The 19831-nt window shown below is 45.5% G+C and overlaps 1 protein-coding gene across 2 annotated transcripts in view; it reads left to right on the top strand.

The window, feature by feature from the left end:
- YIPF3 (Yip1 domain family member 3) overlaps positions 1-19831 on the top strand; it is a 115054-nt gene that overhangs the window by 76888 nt on the left and 18335 nt on the right. For both annotated transcript variants that reach the window (XM_085610320.1, XM_085610319.1), the window contains one exon: positions 3429-3542. In XM_085610320.1, the coding sequence (XP_085466446.1) occupies positions 3429-3542 (114 nt within the window). The remainder of the gene's footprint in view (positions 1-3428; positions 3543-19831) is intronic.

The raw sequence follows: 19831 nt of genomic DNA, 5'->3' as shown, positions 1-19831 counted from the left end.
ATTGAAATTTGACAATAATAAAACGTTATAGGTTATAAGTCAGTTCTCTGTGCATCGCAAAGTCCTTCTGAGGTTATTTAACCTCCTTCTTGCCTTAGAGTGCTGGTGAAGTAGCGGTAATGGGAACCCACTATAATAATTTCTCAAATATCCCACGTCATTTATGTCAGTTTCCGTTCACCTGGTATGGTGCAATGAAAATGTGAACATTTAGTTTGAAAAATGTTTGGGATCACTAATGCTCTTGATGTAAAGAATGGGGAAAATAATCTAATTTTGAGTGCAAAGATTAACAGATTTTTCTTTCTCACTCATACTTGTGCAGTGACGAAAATGACATGAGAAGAAGTATGGTGTGTAGTGTTTATCAAAGTATTTTTATTACATATTATGCTGCATGTTTGGCAGTTCTTCTTTATAACAATATTAAATTGTTTAAGTTGCATTTACTAACCCTGACGAGACGTTGAAGCACTGTAAAGCGAGTAGGACGCTACCCGGAAGCCCAGTGTTACTAGTCAGGCCATTAGGTATTGGGGTTAGTTCTGCATGATCATTCCATTCATTCACTCCAGTTTCTTTGTGGTATATTATTGACATAGATGTGATCATTTGAGCGGGCTATGTGAGAAGCAAATGCTTGCTGGAATAAACAGATCTTGTTATGGTTTCTAAAAAGAGCTTAAGACGAATAGGAAGGAGAGGCACGAAGGAGGTAGAAGGGAAGAAGAGGTGCATTTAAAAAATGGGACTGGACGTAAGCAAAAGTTTAAGTGAAGATCAATTTTTCTTGCAGGATTTTGAGGAATATAGCCAGTTAAGAATTTTTGCATGCAATTGGTGGATGTAAACCTGTTCAAAGAATCAGTTTCACATTCTCCTCCTAAGGATGGTATCTTACACTATCTTTCTAGAGGCACCTAAGAGGTGACACAGATACTTCCCACAGTGAAAAAGGAAGCCTAGTGGTTGTTGAGACCCCTTTACAAGTGACAGTCAAGCAGTGCGGCAAATAAGCTTATTTGGTTATTCGTAATTATAGTTTGAGAACACCCCAGAGAGACCCATTTTATATACCTACTACAGCAGTTTATTCAATACTAGGAAGTATTGTTACAGTTTATGCAAATCATTATGACCACACAAACTATAAATGTAGAACATATCTTGTGTAAACACCCACTAACTTAAAAATATAACAAGGCAATTGATAAACACGTTGCAGCAATCAATAGTATATTCAGTGCATGTTTGTGACCCATTCAATACCTGGTTTGTAAGGTGCTGTCCCCTGAAGAGCACCAGGCCCCACAGACCAGTCCATTAGAATGGATGTGTCTGAGGTCGCGAGGAGGTGCTCACCGCTGCTGCGGGTCAGCGGCGGCACCATGGTTGGCGCTGCTGCGTTCATGAACGAAGGTGAACGGTCGCCCTTGCAGGGGGGTTGCCGGTTCAAAAGCTCATTGTGGCAGCCGCAAAGCGGGGCACGCCCCGTCTTGAACATTTGCACTAAAGTGAAGGCTGATTTAGAGACTGTTGACAACGCAACCACTGAGTTTAAAAATGAGTGCACTACATCACCCATAAAACCACGAGGATGGCCACGCCCACGAGGGCAGGTGTTGGAACTTAAAGCGCTTCCAGTCGTCATGCTTTAACGCCACTGAAGAAAGGATACTCCTGAAACGCATCTGGCGTGCATTGTTGTATGCTGTTCCTCAACATTTTCCTGCTGGCAGGCTGTTACAAATAAATGCGAGCCGATACTAACCTTCGTGTGGAGTCTCTTCAAAGGGGTTTCCTTTTTGTTTGGAGATATATATATACACGCGCACACACACCTAAAATATAGTTCCCCTTTTCATAAATTTACAATACTGATTATGGATTTCTATTTCTTTAATCGTCGAAAGTTGCCGGTTTCGTGAAGAAACAGGTTTTTTAAAGTTGTAACTAATTATGACATTGATTCTACTGTAATCGTCAAACTAGGTGATAAAAGTGGGCTTCTGAATAGTCGGGAGATAATTATAAGATGAGGAGAAGTGGAACATATGCTTGACTTGTATATAGAAAAACGCTTAAGGACTTTATAGTATAACAGGAGAGAGAGGGGAAATGAAAAGGAAAGGAGATGCCATGCGATGGTGGCGGGGTGGGGAGATTTGACTACAATACGGTCCTATATAGTAGTTAACTGAATGTGACCATTTGGTTGGAGAGAATATGTGTCACTGATTCGCAGTTCAGTAGGAAGCTGTTTATTGGGGGCTGTCTCTTCTCAATATAGATTTCCAGCTTGTCCCACAATCTCCATGCATTTAGTTTTACGTGATTTCATTCTGAGCATCAAGTTATCTCAGCTATGGGAGTTTTATATCCAGGCCTTCGATGTATGAATTGGTAATTTTATAGATGATTTCAATAAAATTATTTTGAAGGGCATGGCTGCCTCAGTTTTAAAGCTGACCTAGCAGTAAAAAAAACTAACGAGGGCGAACTGATTTTCTTAGAGGTTAGGTTGTATCTGGAAATATTATTTAGTTCTGATGTTTCTGCTGACCAGAAAGATATTTCTTTTCTCCTCTCCTTTAAACTGCTTGAGACTGGTTCTGCTGAACTCATCAGTCAATTACCAGGTATGTCTGCTTGAGAAGCCTTTCCAACCTAAAGCGACATCATAGTTTGGGCACACTTCTACAAAGTGTTTGGGGCACCCGTCAGCACAGCATAATTTGCATACTCGCTACATCTTCTCATCCACATTTGGGTTGTATACTATTTTTTGCTTCTGCTTCGGTAGATTACTAAATGATTGTGGAATATTTGTCTAAAATTTTAAACAGTGAGGCAGAATTTAACTGTGCTTTGTTTTATCTGCCATCCATAGAGACATGTGATCAGTGCTGCATCCTCTCAGATTCAGAACCTTAGAATAATTCCCAACCACTAGGCTGGACCTCGGATGCTGCAGACTAATATTTAGAACTGTTTTAGACTTTCAGATTATTCACTCTAATTATTTACGAGTGAGTATTTTTCCATAACTAAGCACAACTAGCAGAGCAGTCTTTGCATATTGCATAAGGGAGTGATTCTGTAATAAGTCAAAGAGAAGGCAGTGAGTGGGCAGGTACCTCCAGATGGGCACTCCCACACAAGTTTCCTCAACTTGAAGTCAGACTGCCACGTCAGTCTATAATTTTGGGATTGTGACAGGAGTTTACAAATAATCGTTGTACAAGAAAAAGAGCAGAAAGTGTGTTAATCACAAGTGTGTTAGTTTGCGAAATTCATGTTTTTGGATGAATTTGAATGTAGATCAATTATTTCTTTTGGAGAAGATTAATATAGATAGCTCAAGCCCAGATGCAGGCTCCCAAAGTATCACATAACTTTATCTCCGTCTCATCTCATCTTCTTTCCAGGGCTATGGGCTCTTCGGACACTGCATCGTGCTTTTCATCACCTACAACATCCACTTCCACTCGCTGTTTTACCTCTTCTGGCTAGTCATCGGAGGGCTGTCCACACTGCGGATGGTAAGATTAAGACCTTTGACTGGGTAGCGGCAACAAAAAAGTTTTTCTTATTGTACAAACGTCTTGTTATTAGTTGGAAAATTTGTGCAGACTCATATAAGAGCTTTTACGATCCTGTTTGAATTGCAAATAGGACAGTCTGTGAAAGGGGAGTTCTTCTATTTACGAATCGGAGAGGAATGTACCAATGACTTATCGCAATTGAAAACCATTGATCAGCCCGTTCATAAATCAAAATTTATTATCAAAAATTTGGTCTGCAATTTGGGGGTGTTTTGAGAAAATCTCTATTACTGGAGACACCCGTAATTTAGAAAGGAAAAAGACCAACCGCCACCACTAATGTTTTTTGAAGGATTGGGATGGTGGACTAGCCATGACCAACAGTTTTTAAAAAGAACGTTAGTAGAGGGGTGTTTACCTTCCCCAGTTGTTAATCCTACCCCTGACTACAAAAAGAGCATATACTTTGGGGAGAATTGCACAAAAACTGCAGAAGACCTCATCGGGGAATCTGTGCTTGGTCAAGACCAGGACGGCTTGGCTCTTAATCTGCAACAGACCTGCTCTTGTTGCATTAAGTGCGTTCCTGCACAGAACTTTAAGGACATCACAGAGGCTCATGTTTTACACCCTCCAGCTTTACCACCTAACTCCTTACAACTGATCACTGCAATAAGCTAGCCAGAACTAATGGCCACTTGTGTGTGTTCGTTCATTCAGCACACGGCCCCACCATAGATACCACATAAAATGCAACAACTAGTAGCTTGTTTCATTGGACAATGTTTAAGGCTACTCAGGGGCGTAACACAGGCCCCCGCATCCCCCGCGGTGCGGGGGGGCCCCCAAGCTCCAGGGGGCCCCTTCGGGAGAACAGACACCACACCACCACAGTGGTGTTTGTGATTATATTTTGTAGTTCCCAATTTCCTGTTAATTGAGAAAATCATCCCGCAGTAGACCTGCACTGAAAGAATCGGAAGCGGGGCTGTGTCTTGTGTTGGTTATAAACTCCGTCACTGGCGCCACCCGGCACTATCATTAGTTTCTGCTGCTATCATTGTAGCCAATAAATGAAGAAGGCAAATTCAACTTTCGCTTTCTTATTCAGCCGCAGATTGAGAGCGAGCGCATGCGAGGCTCAGGTTCACGTGACAGGTAATTGGCATACGTGACTGGGCCCCCTGATTTGGTATCCTGCCTGCTTCAATGCTGCTTGGCCCGCCAGAAAATAAAATTCGAGTGGTCCCCTAATCACTGTAAAACTACCGCCAGACAGAGCGAGATACTGTTGAGAGCTGCCTCTGTGTGACTGACTCGCCGTGTGCTCTGAGACAACTTTAAACTGCACCCGACTGCGGAATGGCAGCACTCGGGTGAGTCATGCCTTTCTGTTTAGTGTTGACAGCTTTCGGAGAGAAAATTACGGCCATTAGTTGTATTTTCAAGTCTGCAAAGGGCTGGATCGTGGACATGACTTGTACCAACTGGAAACAAAATTGTATTTATTCATTTGTAACGGCAATTTCTTAGTTTGAGTATTAGTCCCTGTAACACATTTAAACGGGCTTTCTATTTATATTTTTTCCGTGATGTATGCAGATAAACTGTAAAAATATATATGTACCAGCTGTGATTTTGCTTTTCTTGTACTGGCTGGAACATCAGAATATCCACCCTGTGTTTATTAGATCTCTGCAGCAGGTACTTAACTGTATTATTAGGACGCAATGTATTGCAATGACATGGGTACGGGCGAAGTGAAATGTTTTATGATGATTGCTTTACTTTTATATTTTCTTGGTATAGAAAGCTTTGTATCAGAATTTTAACCTTCCATTTCAGGGGTTTTGCTGCAGTTGAAATATATTTTTGGGCTTCTTGTTGATCAAAGAAGTGTAATTTCTAATATTTCTCTCTTACCAACCACTTTATTGCTTGGTTTTGCTCGCAGGAAAATGTTACACTAAGTGACGCACATTTGGCAGTTGAGTTTCACTCATGCACTTTAACCATGGAAATGTCACACAGTCTGAAAACTTGGCAGCAATGTGTATGAAGCTTTCTCACACCCTCTGCTTCCCTCAAAACCCCTGAAACTGGGACCTGGCTGCAGCAAAGGCAGTCTCCAGGCTCCACCCCCATGTATGGAGCCTTTTCCCACCTCCTCCTTTCCTCAGACCCCTCAACCTGGGCAGGGTCGGACTGGGAACAGAAACCGGCCCTGACAAACTGCTCAGCCACCCCCCCCCCCCCGGGGTGAGGGGGAGTGCAGCCGAGCAGTTTGCGAGGGCCTGTTTCGGGCGATTTTGTTACAGGGGGCCGATAATACTGACCCCCGGTAACAAAAACGACCCCCAGGGGCCCATAAACGGCCCCCTCCCTAGCGGCCTACCGGGGAAATGCTCGGTGCCCGCTATGGCCAGTCCGGGCATGAACCTGGGGACTGACTGCAGCGACACACAATCTCCAGGCAGCAAACCCATGTATGTAGCCTTCTCACACCTTTTCCTTCCCTCAAAACCCCTGAATCTGGAGCCTGGCTGCAGCGATGAACACCCTCTGCGCAGCACCCTTATGTAAGGGCACTAGGTTAGTGCCCTTCTATTTCTGGTGTTATTTAGCAGTTTTAAGCTCTTCCTAGAGTTTCTCATTGCTTCAATGGGTGTAATTTCTGAGATGTATATGTTTCTCTCATCTTCCTTGTTGGATTTTGATCACAACAAAGTGTCACTCATAGTCGCTGAATGTCACTCATAATTACACTGAAGTTATGAAAATGTCACACATAATCAATCCGAAACCTTTGCAGCTATGATTTAAACCTTAGTCACCAGAGTCGTAGTTATAGATAGTGCAGCAGGTGCACTGGTGCCGGAGTACAAGAGTGTAACGGGGCAGTTGCACCCCAGTAGTGTTATTTCTTTTATTACCCAATAGGGGTTTGAAGGCATACATCCCTTGCTGGCATTGTGGCCTGTTGTGCCCATAGCGTGCCACAGTTTCTACCCATTGAGCTTGCGCAGGCGACGCAGTGGCGATGTGTTTGCTTGACCCAAACTGGTGCATGGCGCTTGCCCTGTGTGCATCCCCCACCTGCCTCCACACACAAACTGCCACAACAACAAAACAGGCAGGTGCGTTAGAAAGCCAGCACCCCTGCAACGCATTAGCAACACACGTTGTCTTTTTTACATTAATGCAGGGAAGTGCGTCTTTTTTTGTTGTCAGATTGAGTTTTATCGGCTGCCTCCTGTTGCACTGCGCTTCCTCCCCCCTCTAAAGTCCTAAGGGCACTACTAGGAGCCTGGCAACGGCCGAATGTCTCTCGTGTGCAGAGAGCCGGCAGTCCGTTGCTCGAGAGGCCCCTCTGCAGACCCCCTCACTCCTCTTATTCAGTACTCTATGTGCCCAGGTCCCAGGACGCACTCTTGGAACGGAGGGGAAGGAAGTGGAGGCAACCTCAAGCGAAGAGGGCGCTGAGCTGAGAGTGGGGTGGAGGTGAGCATTTGAAGAATGGGTGCTGAGATGAAACTTCATTGTGGTTTGCAATAAGGGTATACAGTATGTCTGGGGCATGATGCTTAGCCAGCCTCATAATAAACAAGAGGTCATGTGCCCGCGGGTTCGCACGTGTTGCCTTGTGAACAAATATGCTTTTGTGCAAAATGTGTAACAGTCCGACTCTGAAATGTGCTGCTGACTTTTACCTCTTCTCTGCCCAGGCTAATGAATATTGAGCCAGGCCAGCTTTCAGTGAGCATGTTAATAAGGGCTGAAAAACAAGCCAGCATGAGATATGGTTTGAAAGAACAAATACTATTTAAAGAAGCAGTGTTCTGCTTCACACTCAACAAAATGTTGGGTTTTGGCTTACTATGTATTTTCTGGCCAAGGTAGCTTTCCAGAGCTTCAAGATAATTCAAATCATACTATAGACATAGATGGATGTACATATATATGGAGTGCTTTAAATGTAAAAAATAAGTGCAGGTACTCACCATATTAAGATGTGATTAGGGTGTGGGGCTTGGGCGGAGGGGGCTATGGGTCAGGGCTAAGGGGATGGCTAAGGGACCCGGCCAGGGGCACACTTTTGATTTGATTGAGATTTAATTGGTGTGCAATACTAGTAACCCACATGCCTATGTACATAAAATACAAATCTGGGATCAGCATGTTGTGTTTTGCAGCAAGCACATGAACCCTCTGTTCTAACTTATGATGAGTCAAAACTGTTATCAGATAAAGCACAGATCTTTAAGGCAAGTACTTTTGTAGGCGTTTGAAAAACGGAACATGTGCAGGTAACCTAATTATTGAAATTGGGGTCGAGCTTAAAATGTCCCAATGGCGCCAACACCACACCTGGCCTCCCAGTGAGGCCTCTGAGCCTTTGCACACTCCCACACCCACCATTGCCTGAATGCGATGGCCTGGCAGAGAGGTCACCTGAAGCAAATTGCTTCAGCACCGGGCTAGCCCCTTAGGGCTGACGTGGGAACGGCCCAAAAGGTAGAGCAAAACCTGGCCTTTCAGGAAGGCCTCTGAATAGTACTTGCACTCCCCGCCTACCACGGGATGAATGTGAAGCGCCTGCCTGGGAGGGAGAATGGGAAAAACACAACCTTTTTAGGCTGCCGAACGACCCTATGGTCACAACACCTGGCCTGGCCATCCTGTGTGGCTTCTCAGCCTCCTCACACTCTTCTCCCCCGCCTGCCATTGCCTCAGTGCAAGGAGTGCTTGGCAGAGGAGTACTGCAAAGACACTGCTTTTGTGTTTAGCTGTTCCACCTACCGAGCCCCTTGTCCTGCAGTGGCCGAGTTGTGAATGGCCTAATGACCAGAGTAAAACCTGCCCCGCCCCGACCACATCTATTAAGGCACAGTGTGACGGAATGGCAGGAAGGAATGTGGAATAGCACTGCTTGTAGGGTCTGGGCTAAGGTGAAGATGACCCAAAACTACAGCCACAAACCTGGCCTCTCACTCGTCTCAGCTCCCCACCTCTAAGCACAGCCTTTTGTGCTGCGACCCGCCTACACATTCCATAGTGTCAGGGCTGGCTCTAGGGCGGTGCGATCGGTGCGACTGCACCGGACGTTGAATTTGGGTGGAGGCGTCATTTTAAAAAAATGTATACTATCATTTTAAAAGCAACTGTTGCTGTGTTCCTGGCCTCAAGCAATTTTCAGACATCAATTAAAATGTCAATATAACTCTGGTGATTTATCATCTTCCTGGAAATAGACTGGAGGTTTGTCTAGTGGAAGTTTTGACTCATCCTAAGGTAGCACAGAGGGTCAAGATGCCTGCTGCTAAGAACGTGTACCATGCAGATAACGAAGTGCATATAATGTAAATAGGTCAGTGGGTTACTGCTTCTGTAAGAGAGCTCCTTTTGTTACTTGTCGTTTCTAAGGCAAAATCCCAATATATAACATTGAGCTATTAACTGTCATCCTAGAGCTGCATGCAAACTGCAAGGGATATGTTAGAGCTATCATTTTTTTGCCCAGTCTTTCATCATCCTAATCTTGCGAAAAGGATTCATTTGGGTAGAAAACAATTCTTATTATGAAAGAGAACACCTAACAATGGTGTTACGTTTAAAATTCTGAATTTGTGCTTTTCCAGAATAAGGACTCAAACTATACTGCCTACCAGTATCGATGACATGTCACTCCTACACTACACCTTGTAGTCCTATCTGATGTAACATTTTCTATACATTGATTTACACACATATGATTGTGTCTGTGCAATGTGTGTGTGGTGTAAAGTGCTTTGACACCTTAAACTGGTATAAGTGGTGCTATAGAGAAGTGTGGCTCAATGATTAGAGCGGCAGACCCTGATGCAGAGGTCTAGCCCGGGACCAGGGTTCAATTCCCTGCCTCGGCGGGTCTTGGGCTCAAAAATTCCACGGACCTGATAATTCTCGCCTCGGTGCCTATTCCAATCATGGAGTCCCACTCTGCAACTCTGGGCAATAGCTTGCTTAATCTCCACAACGGCCCCCACAACGCTAAGGATGCCTGGCCTCCACCTTGGGGGTGCCCAGGAGTGGACGCCTCACAGGGAAAGCCAGGATGGGTTCCACAGCGGTATTCGTACAAGCGCCTTGAGACCCTTGCGGGTGAGTAGTGCGCTTTACAAGTATCAAATTTACATTTACATTTACATAAAACTAAATGGCGCTGTTAAAGGGTGCTAGTGAGGGAATCCGTGGCAGAGGTAGTCATGGGGGATGGGGGGGTGCAATAGACATTGTCGCAAAGGGCGCCACCAGCGCTAAAGCCGGCCTTGCATAGTTGCCTAGTCAGGTGGCCATAGAGGGGGCTGGGTGGCCAGTAGGATATTGTGGTTGGTTGTCCTCCAGGAAACCAGCCCATAAGTGACACTAAGACAGGGCCCATGCGCTTTGCCAATCCATCCCTGGCTGCTGCCCACATTACTAACCTTGATTCCCATCTGCTGTGCTACTATTTCACTATCTTATATTATATTTAGTAGCAACAAGAGCACCCAGAAAGGTCAACTAGGGACCTTGGGAATTAAGTGATTATAAACAACAATTGTCCCTAGTCATAAGAAAAAATAGAGTTAATGATAAATAAGGACCCAGTCAGTACTTATCAAAAGGGAGACTTGTCCAGCCGGACAGAGGTCATGAATTTTACTGATATTCAGAAAGTAGCCAAAATATAAAGAAAATTAATAAAGTGGGACACAAGCCTGCGTCCAGTACATACATTAGAACATAGAAACAAGGAGGTTCAGGCATAAACACATAGTTTGCTTATAGATATCAACGGTAATTGAGAAACAAACAGTTTAGACAACACCCTTATGTCTCAAAAATCATGTTTTTAACATTTCGGGTATTTGTAAGTGTCGACGGCGTTTCGATCCTACTAAACGGATGTTTCCACACGGCCCACTGGGACTGTGCCAATACCTCCTATCTTGTAGACGTCCTGCAGGGGCAGACGCAGGGGCTTGTCGGTGGGACGGGTAGGCGGGATCACCCTGGGTCACCCTGCTCGAAGCCCTAGACTCAATCATCCCGCCTACCCGTCCCACCGACAAGCCCCTGCGTCTGCCCCTGCAGGACGTCTACAAGATAGGAGGTATTGGCACAGTCCCAGTGGGCCGTGTGGAAACATCCGTTTAGTAGGATCGAAACGCCGTCGACACTTACAAATACCCGAAATGTTAAAAACATGATTTTTGAGACATAAGGGTGTTGTCTAAACTGTTTGTTTCTCAATTACCGTTGATATCTATAAGCAAACTATGTGTTTATGCCTGAACCTCCTTGTTTCTATGTTCTAATGTATGTACTGGACGCAGGCTTGTGTCCCACTTTATTAATTTTCTTTATATTTTGGCTACTTTCTGAATATCAGTAAAATTCATGACCTCTGTCCGGCTGGACAAGTCTCCCTTTTGATAAGTACTGACTGGGTCCTTATTTATCATTAACTCTATTTTTTCTTATGACTAGGGACAATTGTTGTTTATAATCACTATTTCACTATCAGCACCTTTCTCCTCAAGTTTCAAGTTTAAGTTTATTTGATTTAGTTCTCTGCTGAGAACAACACCTTCCTCCTCAATCTGACTTCAAACAAGTGCATCCGTACTTTGCTATGCCAGCAGGAATCCTTTCTTAGATTTCCCACAGTGACAATATGCCTATTAGAAGGGCCTGCTTGCACATCTACAGTGCTATTGACGCCACAGAGCCTGAGTGTCAAATATCACAGTGTGATGCGGGCCCCTCCCAAACTTACTACCAGCTCTAAATAAATGCATACGAGCCGCCCCGCAGTTAGCACACTGAGGGCAGATTAGCACTCGATTATCAGAGTGCTTCACGGAAACTAACTGACTAGTCGGGTCTGTCGCACTTTTTTGTATATGCCAAATTGCACTGAGCTTGGCATGCTACCCCATGAGTACCGGTTCTCTCTTTGGACACGGAGAAGTTCCGGTACTCAAAAGCAGAAAGTGTAGAAGTGTCGGTACTTAGTACCGGCGAGTTCCGCCACATTTAAAGCACTGTATATATGTATAAGTATATTACCAACATTATATTGGGACGTAGAGTATTGGTGTTTCAGATTCAGCACCTCAAATGCTTAGTTGTAGATTCCTCTTTTCCCCAAGTTATTCAAACCAAATAACCTCTTTATACTCTAGAAACTTGGAATACTTCAGCTGAGTTTCTACACAAGGCTCCCTCTTCCTCGAATGATTAATCAAATGATTAAGCGTAGTCCCTGGCCGAACTTTGCGTGCAGATACATATCTTCTATATTAAGGCACATCTGGGTTCCAAATGCAGCATTCTACTTGGAGTAAACAGAACTGCTATCATCCCAAGAGGAGAAGAGGGAGGCAATTAATTGGAGTCGGTGCTTTAAATGGAAAATGAGAAGTGACGGTACTCACTAATAGACTAGGTGGGCCGTTAGGGGTGTGGCTATGAGCCAGGAATTTAACAATAGCCACATAAGTAAGCTTTAATGCAAATGTTCTGATTGTCATGTAAAGCACTTGGAGGCCCATGGGCCAAATTCGCACAATATCAAACTGCCTCCTTACATTGGAGACATGGCACGCATCAGCTCCAATGACATAGGTGCAGGGCCTAATTTTTGGCAGTTTGATATTGCGCGAATTTGGGCCATGGACATTTAAGCGCTTTTCATGCCAGTTGGAACATTTGCATTAAAGCTTACTTTTTTTTAAGGCACCACTGGTTAAGGGAGTTGTCCAGAATAACAGGATGATGAGCCAACGTCGGGATTCAAACCTGGTTCTCCAGTTCCACTGTTGTCAGTTCTGGCCACATCCTCATTCTCGTTGCGATGCCAATTAGAACCTAACACTGCAGGAGGCTGTACACTATTTTTTAATACTTGACTGGTTTTATTGAAGCATGTACAGGAAAAATTGTAATATTTGCTGTGCATATAGATTTATACTGTTTTAGATTTTGGATTTTAGACTTCTAGATTTTAATCTGAATGCTTTTCTCTTCTTTTCTATTCTAATGGTTTTGAGTAACCACGCAAATAAAGTTAATTCATTCATTCATTCATTCATTCACTGCAGGAGCACCCCAGCGCAGGAATACACTACCCGTTGCCTGCCAGAGCGGCACATAAACATGCTCCATCTGAAAGTGTTATTTTCAGTAGTTTTTGCATTGCACGTACCCATACTTCAGGGCATGAGCCCTGCTGCTTCTGGGAGTACCGGTACATTCCTTGCCCAAAAACAAGTTCCGGTACTCAGGGGGATAAAACGGAGAAGTGCCAGTACTCAGTACCGGTGAGAACCGGCCCATTTAAAGCACTGGACCCTAATGCTGATTTTTTTCGCATAGGTGAGCACATATCATGCGGGTGCGCCATGACACAGGTCTGTCTCACAGTATGCTGTCTTGTTGGACCAGAAGGGTCACCCAAAGTGCTATCCTTATAGTGGTGGAAGGCTACATACAGCCTTTGCCAGGTGTTAAGCAGCACTAGGGCGTTGGTGTCAACATACTGTGTAGTGATCAGTGTTAGTAAAGGAGGTCCTTTTTACCCTGTCACTGGAGTGAGGCCTACAGGCTCACTCACGTTTCTAAAAGTTCAGCTGCTATGTGCTTGACTCACCCTTTTCCTAAATCAGGCAGATGTGCAGTGCTGCGCAGGAGCAGTGACTCTGTGCTAGATGTGTGTGTGCCTGGGAAGGGTACAGTACAGGGATTTTTATATGCTGCTGCCTGCTGTACTTATTATTGTTTAAACAGTGACTTTGAAATATCAGCACCTTCATGCACAAACCAAAGGCGCATTGGTTGACTAAACTGGTTTGATTTTTGTATGCTGCTGCCTGCTGTACTTGTTATTGTTTAAAAAGTTATTGTGAAATATTTGCGCCTTCATTCACAAACCAAAGGGCCATTGTCTGATTAAACTGGTTAGATTTGATTTTTGTATGCTGTTGTGCATGTTATTGTTTGACCAGTCACTTGTTTTTATCACGCACTTTGAAAGGGTTTTCACCTTGATGCAAGAAGAAAGGGGGATTGCTTTACAAAACACGCTTGAGTTTTGTATATTGCTGGATTGCTGATTCTTTTATTATGCACTTTGAAAGTATTTGCACTTTTCCTTTGCTTCACCAGCTACAGTTAGTGTAGATTCTGTCATTAGGTACTTGCTAATATGGTTTGTTTTTACCCTACATGATGCCGTATTGATGGTGCAGTTTGCACTTGTCTATAATATGTGCACCTGAATTAGTGTAATTACCTTTGCTTACAATACAGAAATGATAAATACAGACACACATCTGCATCAATGTTCCGAAGCATCCAGGCAGTTTTCATCCTCAGCTTTGTGTGCCTGCCTGTGTATGCCCTGCTTACTAATAAAGCCCTGATGGCAGATATTGAAATTGCATCCTCAGTTCATTTTAAATACTATAGAGTGGTTAATATCGTACAAAATCCCTGACAGATGCAAGTGTGTGGCATGCAGATAATTCACACCAGTTTATTTCTCTTGGAGCTGGCAGGATACTGGGTTATATCTTGTGTACTGCTCATGTATATGGTCAGTCGAGTCTGTTAAATTGCAGATTTGGGTTTGTCTTTCAAAGTTTTAAGTTATTTTCCATCAATGTCAATTCTAATTCAGACCCTATGTAGTTGTTCCTTGTTCTTCAGCGATAGGCAGTTCCTCAAACAATACAACCGCTCCTTGGCATTGCTCTGGTTCCTGTCTCAGTTGAATAATCTGCTCTTGACAATCTTACAAATGGTGTAGCTTATATGGTAAGAGTGTTTCTTACTTTCTTATTCGAAATTTGAGTATGCAAATATAGAGGCATTTAATTAAATGTTGGAGGTTTCAAATCAAAATATACCAGATTTTTTTGCGGTGAGGTAAAATGGTGGGTGGTGGGTCAGGGGGCCCCCTCCTTGTACTTTGCAGGGGGGCCCCCTCAGGTTTCGTTACGCCACTGAGGCTACTCTTTGACTTCTCATTTGCCTCGCAAATGTCAGTAGCTTATTTCCACTAAAACCGTCTACAAGTCAACAAACACTATGCATTAGCCCACCTGCTGTTAACAGATCTTCCCTGGTCGTCTTCCCTAATTTAATAGGCCTTAACAGCAGACCTGATTTTGGGAGACTTCAGTTTGTGCCTCTGATCCACAAAGCACAATCACATAGTTCTGCAGTATGTTTTAATGTTTTGCGCCTCCAAGGATGACAACATTATAGGTTGTTACCTAGACATTGACAGGGTTGTCAACCTTGAATTGATCAGTTGTTTTCTATTCCATGGAATTACATCAAACAGCATTCATCAAGGCCATTAAAATACCCATCTGAATTACTGCTTACCTGCCCACATAAATATTAACCTCTTTATCTATATCTATCCAGAAACATAATGCATGGCCACTGGGATTCATATTTGCTTGGTCATGTCCTGGCACTGTAGTGGTTTAAACACTGACCCATGTTTCAACAAACAAGAACGTTTTCACCTGGCATCTCAGTGGAGAAAATCTCGATTGGACCAAGAGAAAAGGTGCTGGGTATTCATGGCGACATCACCAGCCGTCATAAAGGTATATCAGTAAATAGATATTCAAAGCTCATTAAGCCCCACCACAAAAACACAGCACCCAAAGAAGAAAGGCAAATAACCTGGTATCCCGGCAGCTTTTTATTTATTCTAATTATTGAATGAACTTGTGTTGCATTCCTGCACAAATTACGCGTTTGGCCTATTACAAAAACTCAGGCTGTATAGTTACAGTCAAATAAGAAGCACAACAAAATAATCTTATGCAGAACTGTATAGAATACAGACCATACAAGGGAAGGACAATAAAGTAGAAATAGTCAGATGTCTATGCAGGGTTATTTTATAGGAGATAAGGGTTAGTTTAGGAAAAGCAGAATAGGTGTGTTCCTAGGTGCAGCCTGAAGGCAAACAGATCTCAAATGTGATGCTGTCAGGTAAGGCATCCCATTAGGTGGTTGTGACATCAGTAAATTACTGCTTCTGGGTGAAACATGCTCAGACACTACAAGTTGTAACGAGTGTCTTCCACTGAGAACAGAACATCTTGCAAAAGTGATTTTGACTAACACTAAACTCATCACTTTATTCTTGTGTTCCGCAACTGTTCAAGAAGTCTGCCTTTCTCCTTTGCAGAGGACTTCACTTGGTTTGACCATTGTGGGCAGTTCTCTTTTAAAAGGTGGTCCTTTTATATGTCCAGAGCTTTGAAAAGATAATCCCTTGCCAATAAATCATAGTGAAAGTACACCTTATCCTTGCCAGTATGTTACAATTCCATCGTTTTTTTTTTTGTCAAACCATTTTTATTGCGGGACCAAGTACAGCTTACAGCAACCAGGATGCATGTCAATAATGCAGGTTTCCCATCCTCCCCTTAATCATAAATCCGTGTAGTATACACAGCCGTACTGCCCACATCCCAGAGGTCGGGCGGCGTCATATAGAAACATGGCACATTAATACGAAACTGTCAGGAGCATACTTCCGGTGAAGAACCCCGCTGCCCGCTTTTGATCGCTGTCCCTCTGCTCCCCTAACTACCTACAGAACTTACAACCTACTTTCAGCAAACCTTAAACTTGGAAACTCCCCCTCCACCCACCCCTCCCTAGTGCCCTCCCGATTGCGCCTGGTCAGGAACATATAGCATGTGTGGCGAGTAACAGGAAAAATGGAGTAATCCCTAATCGTGCGTGCTTGGCAGGGGGGCTAGTGGTACGACTTCGTCCGCTGCTTCCTCAGAGTTCTCACCCTCCTCCCCACTGGCTGGGCTATCTCGCAGGGCCTGCACCATCACCTCCCATACCATTGCCGCCGCCTGAGCCCGATCGTCCGGTTTTCGGTGAGCTAGTTGGTACCTGAGTGTGCTCTCGCTAGCCGCCCATTTGAGAAATTCATTGAGCCATCACCGGTGTGTAGGCCCCGCCTTCGACTTCCACCCTTTCGTCACCTCTCGCTTAGCTAGGAGAAGGCCCATGCCTATAAACTTGCTGGACATTTTATTCTTGGGCGTGTGCGGGAACCAGTGGAGTATACAAACGGCTGCGTCGTATTGTAGGTCCCTATCTGCTACGTCATTCAACGTGTCGCCGACCCCCTCCCAGTACTCCTGCAGGTTTGGGCAGGTCCTCAGCATGTGGACCAGGTCCGCTCCCACTCTATTACATCTAGGGCACGCAGCTTCCGCGGCTCCAAAATATTTCCTAATTTTTCCTGGGGTAAGGTATGCCCTATGGAGCACATAAAAATGTATCAATTGGAACCGCGCATTTCTCGTGCTTTTTCTGGCTCTGCGCACCAATTGCGCCCAAGTGGTGTCAGGGATGTCCACCTGCAGATCCAGCTCCCACTTGTTTTTTAATGCAGTTAGGGGCTGGAGTGTCGCCCTCACCATCCGCGAGTAAAGGCACGTCACTGCCTTAAAGGTGCCAGCCGACATCATCGTATATTGGCACACCTGTGTCGTTGTAGGTTCAACTAGGCCCTCGCCCCAGTGCGCCTGTATAGCCCTCACCACCGCCGCATGCAAGAGGTAATCCCCTCTCGGGAGGTCGTAGCGATCCCGCAGAGTCTGGAATGGGGACAGCACACCATCGTCATACAGGTCCCCCAACATCTGCAGGCCCGCCTCCTCCCATAACTGCAGCCTCGACCAATCACCCCCATGAGGGAGTGCCGTCACCATGCCCAGTGGGATTTCGGGCGCATATGGGTGTCTGACTCCAGCTCTCCTCTGCGAGCTATTCCAGCATAGACGGAAGGTACGCTCTTCTTGGGTCAGATCCCCAGGTGCCAGCCGCTGCTGGAGGGCGATGTAAGCTAGGACATGGCGGGGAGTTCCAGCGTCCCTCTCACTCTCCGGGCCACGGTATACTCTCGCTATTTCCTGCGTGAAAGACTGCAGCTGCGCGGCCAAGTAGTAGAGCTCGAAGTTTGGGACCGCCAGACCCCCGTCGTCCTTTGGACGGGTCAGCGTCGTGAGCGCTACTCTGCGTCTGCCCGAACCCCACAGGAAGGATATTATTAGAGACCTGAGGTGTTTAAAAATCGCTCCAGGCACCCACACTGGAAGGGTCCGGAAGAAATATAGCAAGCGGGGCAAGGCGATCATCTTCAGTAGGGATATGCGGCCCGCCACTGACAGTGGCAGGGTAGCCCAGAAAGACATGCACCCCTGTAGGGCCCGGATGCAACGCCCTATGTTGCCCTCCAGCAAGTCCGGGGCATCATGATAAATGTGCACCCCCAGATAGTCGAGGCAGCGAGGCTCCCATCTAATCGACTGGCAAGCGGGGGGCTGCGCCTCCGCGTGCCGCAGGGGGAACAGGCAGGTCTTGCTCCAGTTAACTCGGAGACCAGACACTCTTCCAAAGCGTTCCAGGAGCCTCTCCGCACCCCTCACCGCACTGTCGGAGTCCTCCAGGAAGAGAAGGAGGTCGTCTGCGTATAGCGATATATAGTGGCGGTGCCCTCTAAAATCCAGCCCGCCTAAATGGTTGCCCAGTCTAGCCATAGCCGCCAGGGGCTCTATCGCTAATGCGAACAGCAGGGGGGATAGTGCACAACCCTGCCTGGTGCCGCGATCTACCTCAAACTGCTGTGAGACCAACGTACCCACTTTGACGCGTGCCTTCGCCGAGGAATAGAGCACTTTCGTCCAGTGTATGTACTTATCTCCCAGACCGAATCTCCGCATCACCTTGAACAGGTATTCCCATTCCAGGCTATCGAACGCCTTTTCAATGTCGATCGACAGTACTAGGGGCATCCGCGCCTCGGGCGGGGGATCATTTACCAGTCTGATCAACCGCCGGATGTTGTGGGTGGTATTGCGGGTGGGTATAAACCCAGATTGGTCCTTGTGGATCAACTCCTGCATGTGGCGCAACAGTGTGGTCGCCAGGATGGTGCTGAGGATCTTGTAATCGGTAGTGAGCATTGACAGGGGCCGGTAGGACGCGGGGTCAGCGCTCTCTCTGCGTGGTTTTAATAGGGGGATCATTATGGCCTCGCGCATGGAGCGCGGGAGCCGTCCTCTGTCCCTGGCCTCATTGTAGACAGTTTGAAGCCGGGGAGCCAGTTGCTCCAGGTACTGACCGTAAAACTCTATGGGGAGGCCGTCTAGGCCCGGAGTTTTATTACGGGCCATCCGCTTTATAGCTCCTTTGATTTCCGCCAATTCGATTTGGCCACCTAGGGTGTCTGCATGCTCCTGGTCCAATCGTGGTAGACGCAACTCGTCCAGGTACGCCTCTACCTCTTCGCCCCGTGTGTTACAATTCCATCGTGTACAGACCATGCAGAACCACCGGAAGAAGGTAAAAGTTTACTCCATCAAAACAGGAACCACCAGCCATTCAGCAGCTCATTCTGCCAGCAACTGTCATAACAGGCACATTGATAACGACCTCTATTTGTTAACCTTAATCCTGGAGACCACTTCAGATTGGTCTAGCATCTTCACAACATCTGATACTTCCCCTGGTTCATCAGCGAATGCAGAACCTTTCTGCACAAAATCCATACTACGTGCTCCTGTTCTACAAAAGTAATCCCCCTAAAGTCTCTGCACGGCCCGTTTTTGATTGCTAGCAGCTCTGCCATGAGAGCAAATGGTAGAGGGGTGAGTTTGCTTTCCTGCCTCCTGTCCCTATGCAGGGGGAAAGTGGGAGACCTCTGGTCATTCACTCTTATTAATTTAGTGAAGGACTTGTATACTGCTGGGATTTAGGTCTTCATACTCTTGCCCAAATGCAGATTGTTCAGGATCATCTTTAGGAAATACCAGCTAATGCAACCGAACGCCTTTTCGGCATTAAGGGACAGCTGGAGTGATGGGATATTATTTTTACTGACATATTCCATGCACTGTGCCAATCACCTGATGGTATTTGTACCCTGTCTCTGCTTAACATTAAAGTCTACTTGGATTGGGTTCGATCAAGTGCATCATGAGTACTTCAAGGCAGTTTGGTCAAGATCTTGGTGAACATTTTTTGTGTGTATTCAGCAGTGCAATTGGCCTGTCGCCATATGTGTCTTTTCTAACCTTATTAATTTGATGTCCACCTCACACATGGTCGGAAAAAGGCTCTAACTATTCGTAAATCTTTCAGTTTCTTGGGCATTCCCTGGCGGCATGGTTTTGAGGTCTTCCCGAATCTTTAATATTTCTATA

Source organism: Triturus cristatus, chromosome 6 (genome assembly GCF_964204655.1).
Source record: "Triturus cristatus chromosome 6, aTriCri1.1, whole genome shotgun sequence".
In the NCBI taxonomy this organism is placed as follows: domain Eukaryota; kingdom Metazoa; phylum Chordata; class Amphibia; order Caudata; family Salamandridae; genus Triturus; species Triturus cristatus.
Note: the sequence above shows the minus strand (reverse complement) of the source record. Positions and strands in the feature narration are given on the sequence as shown.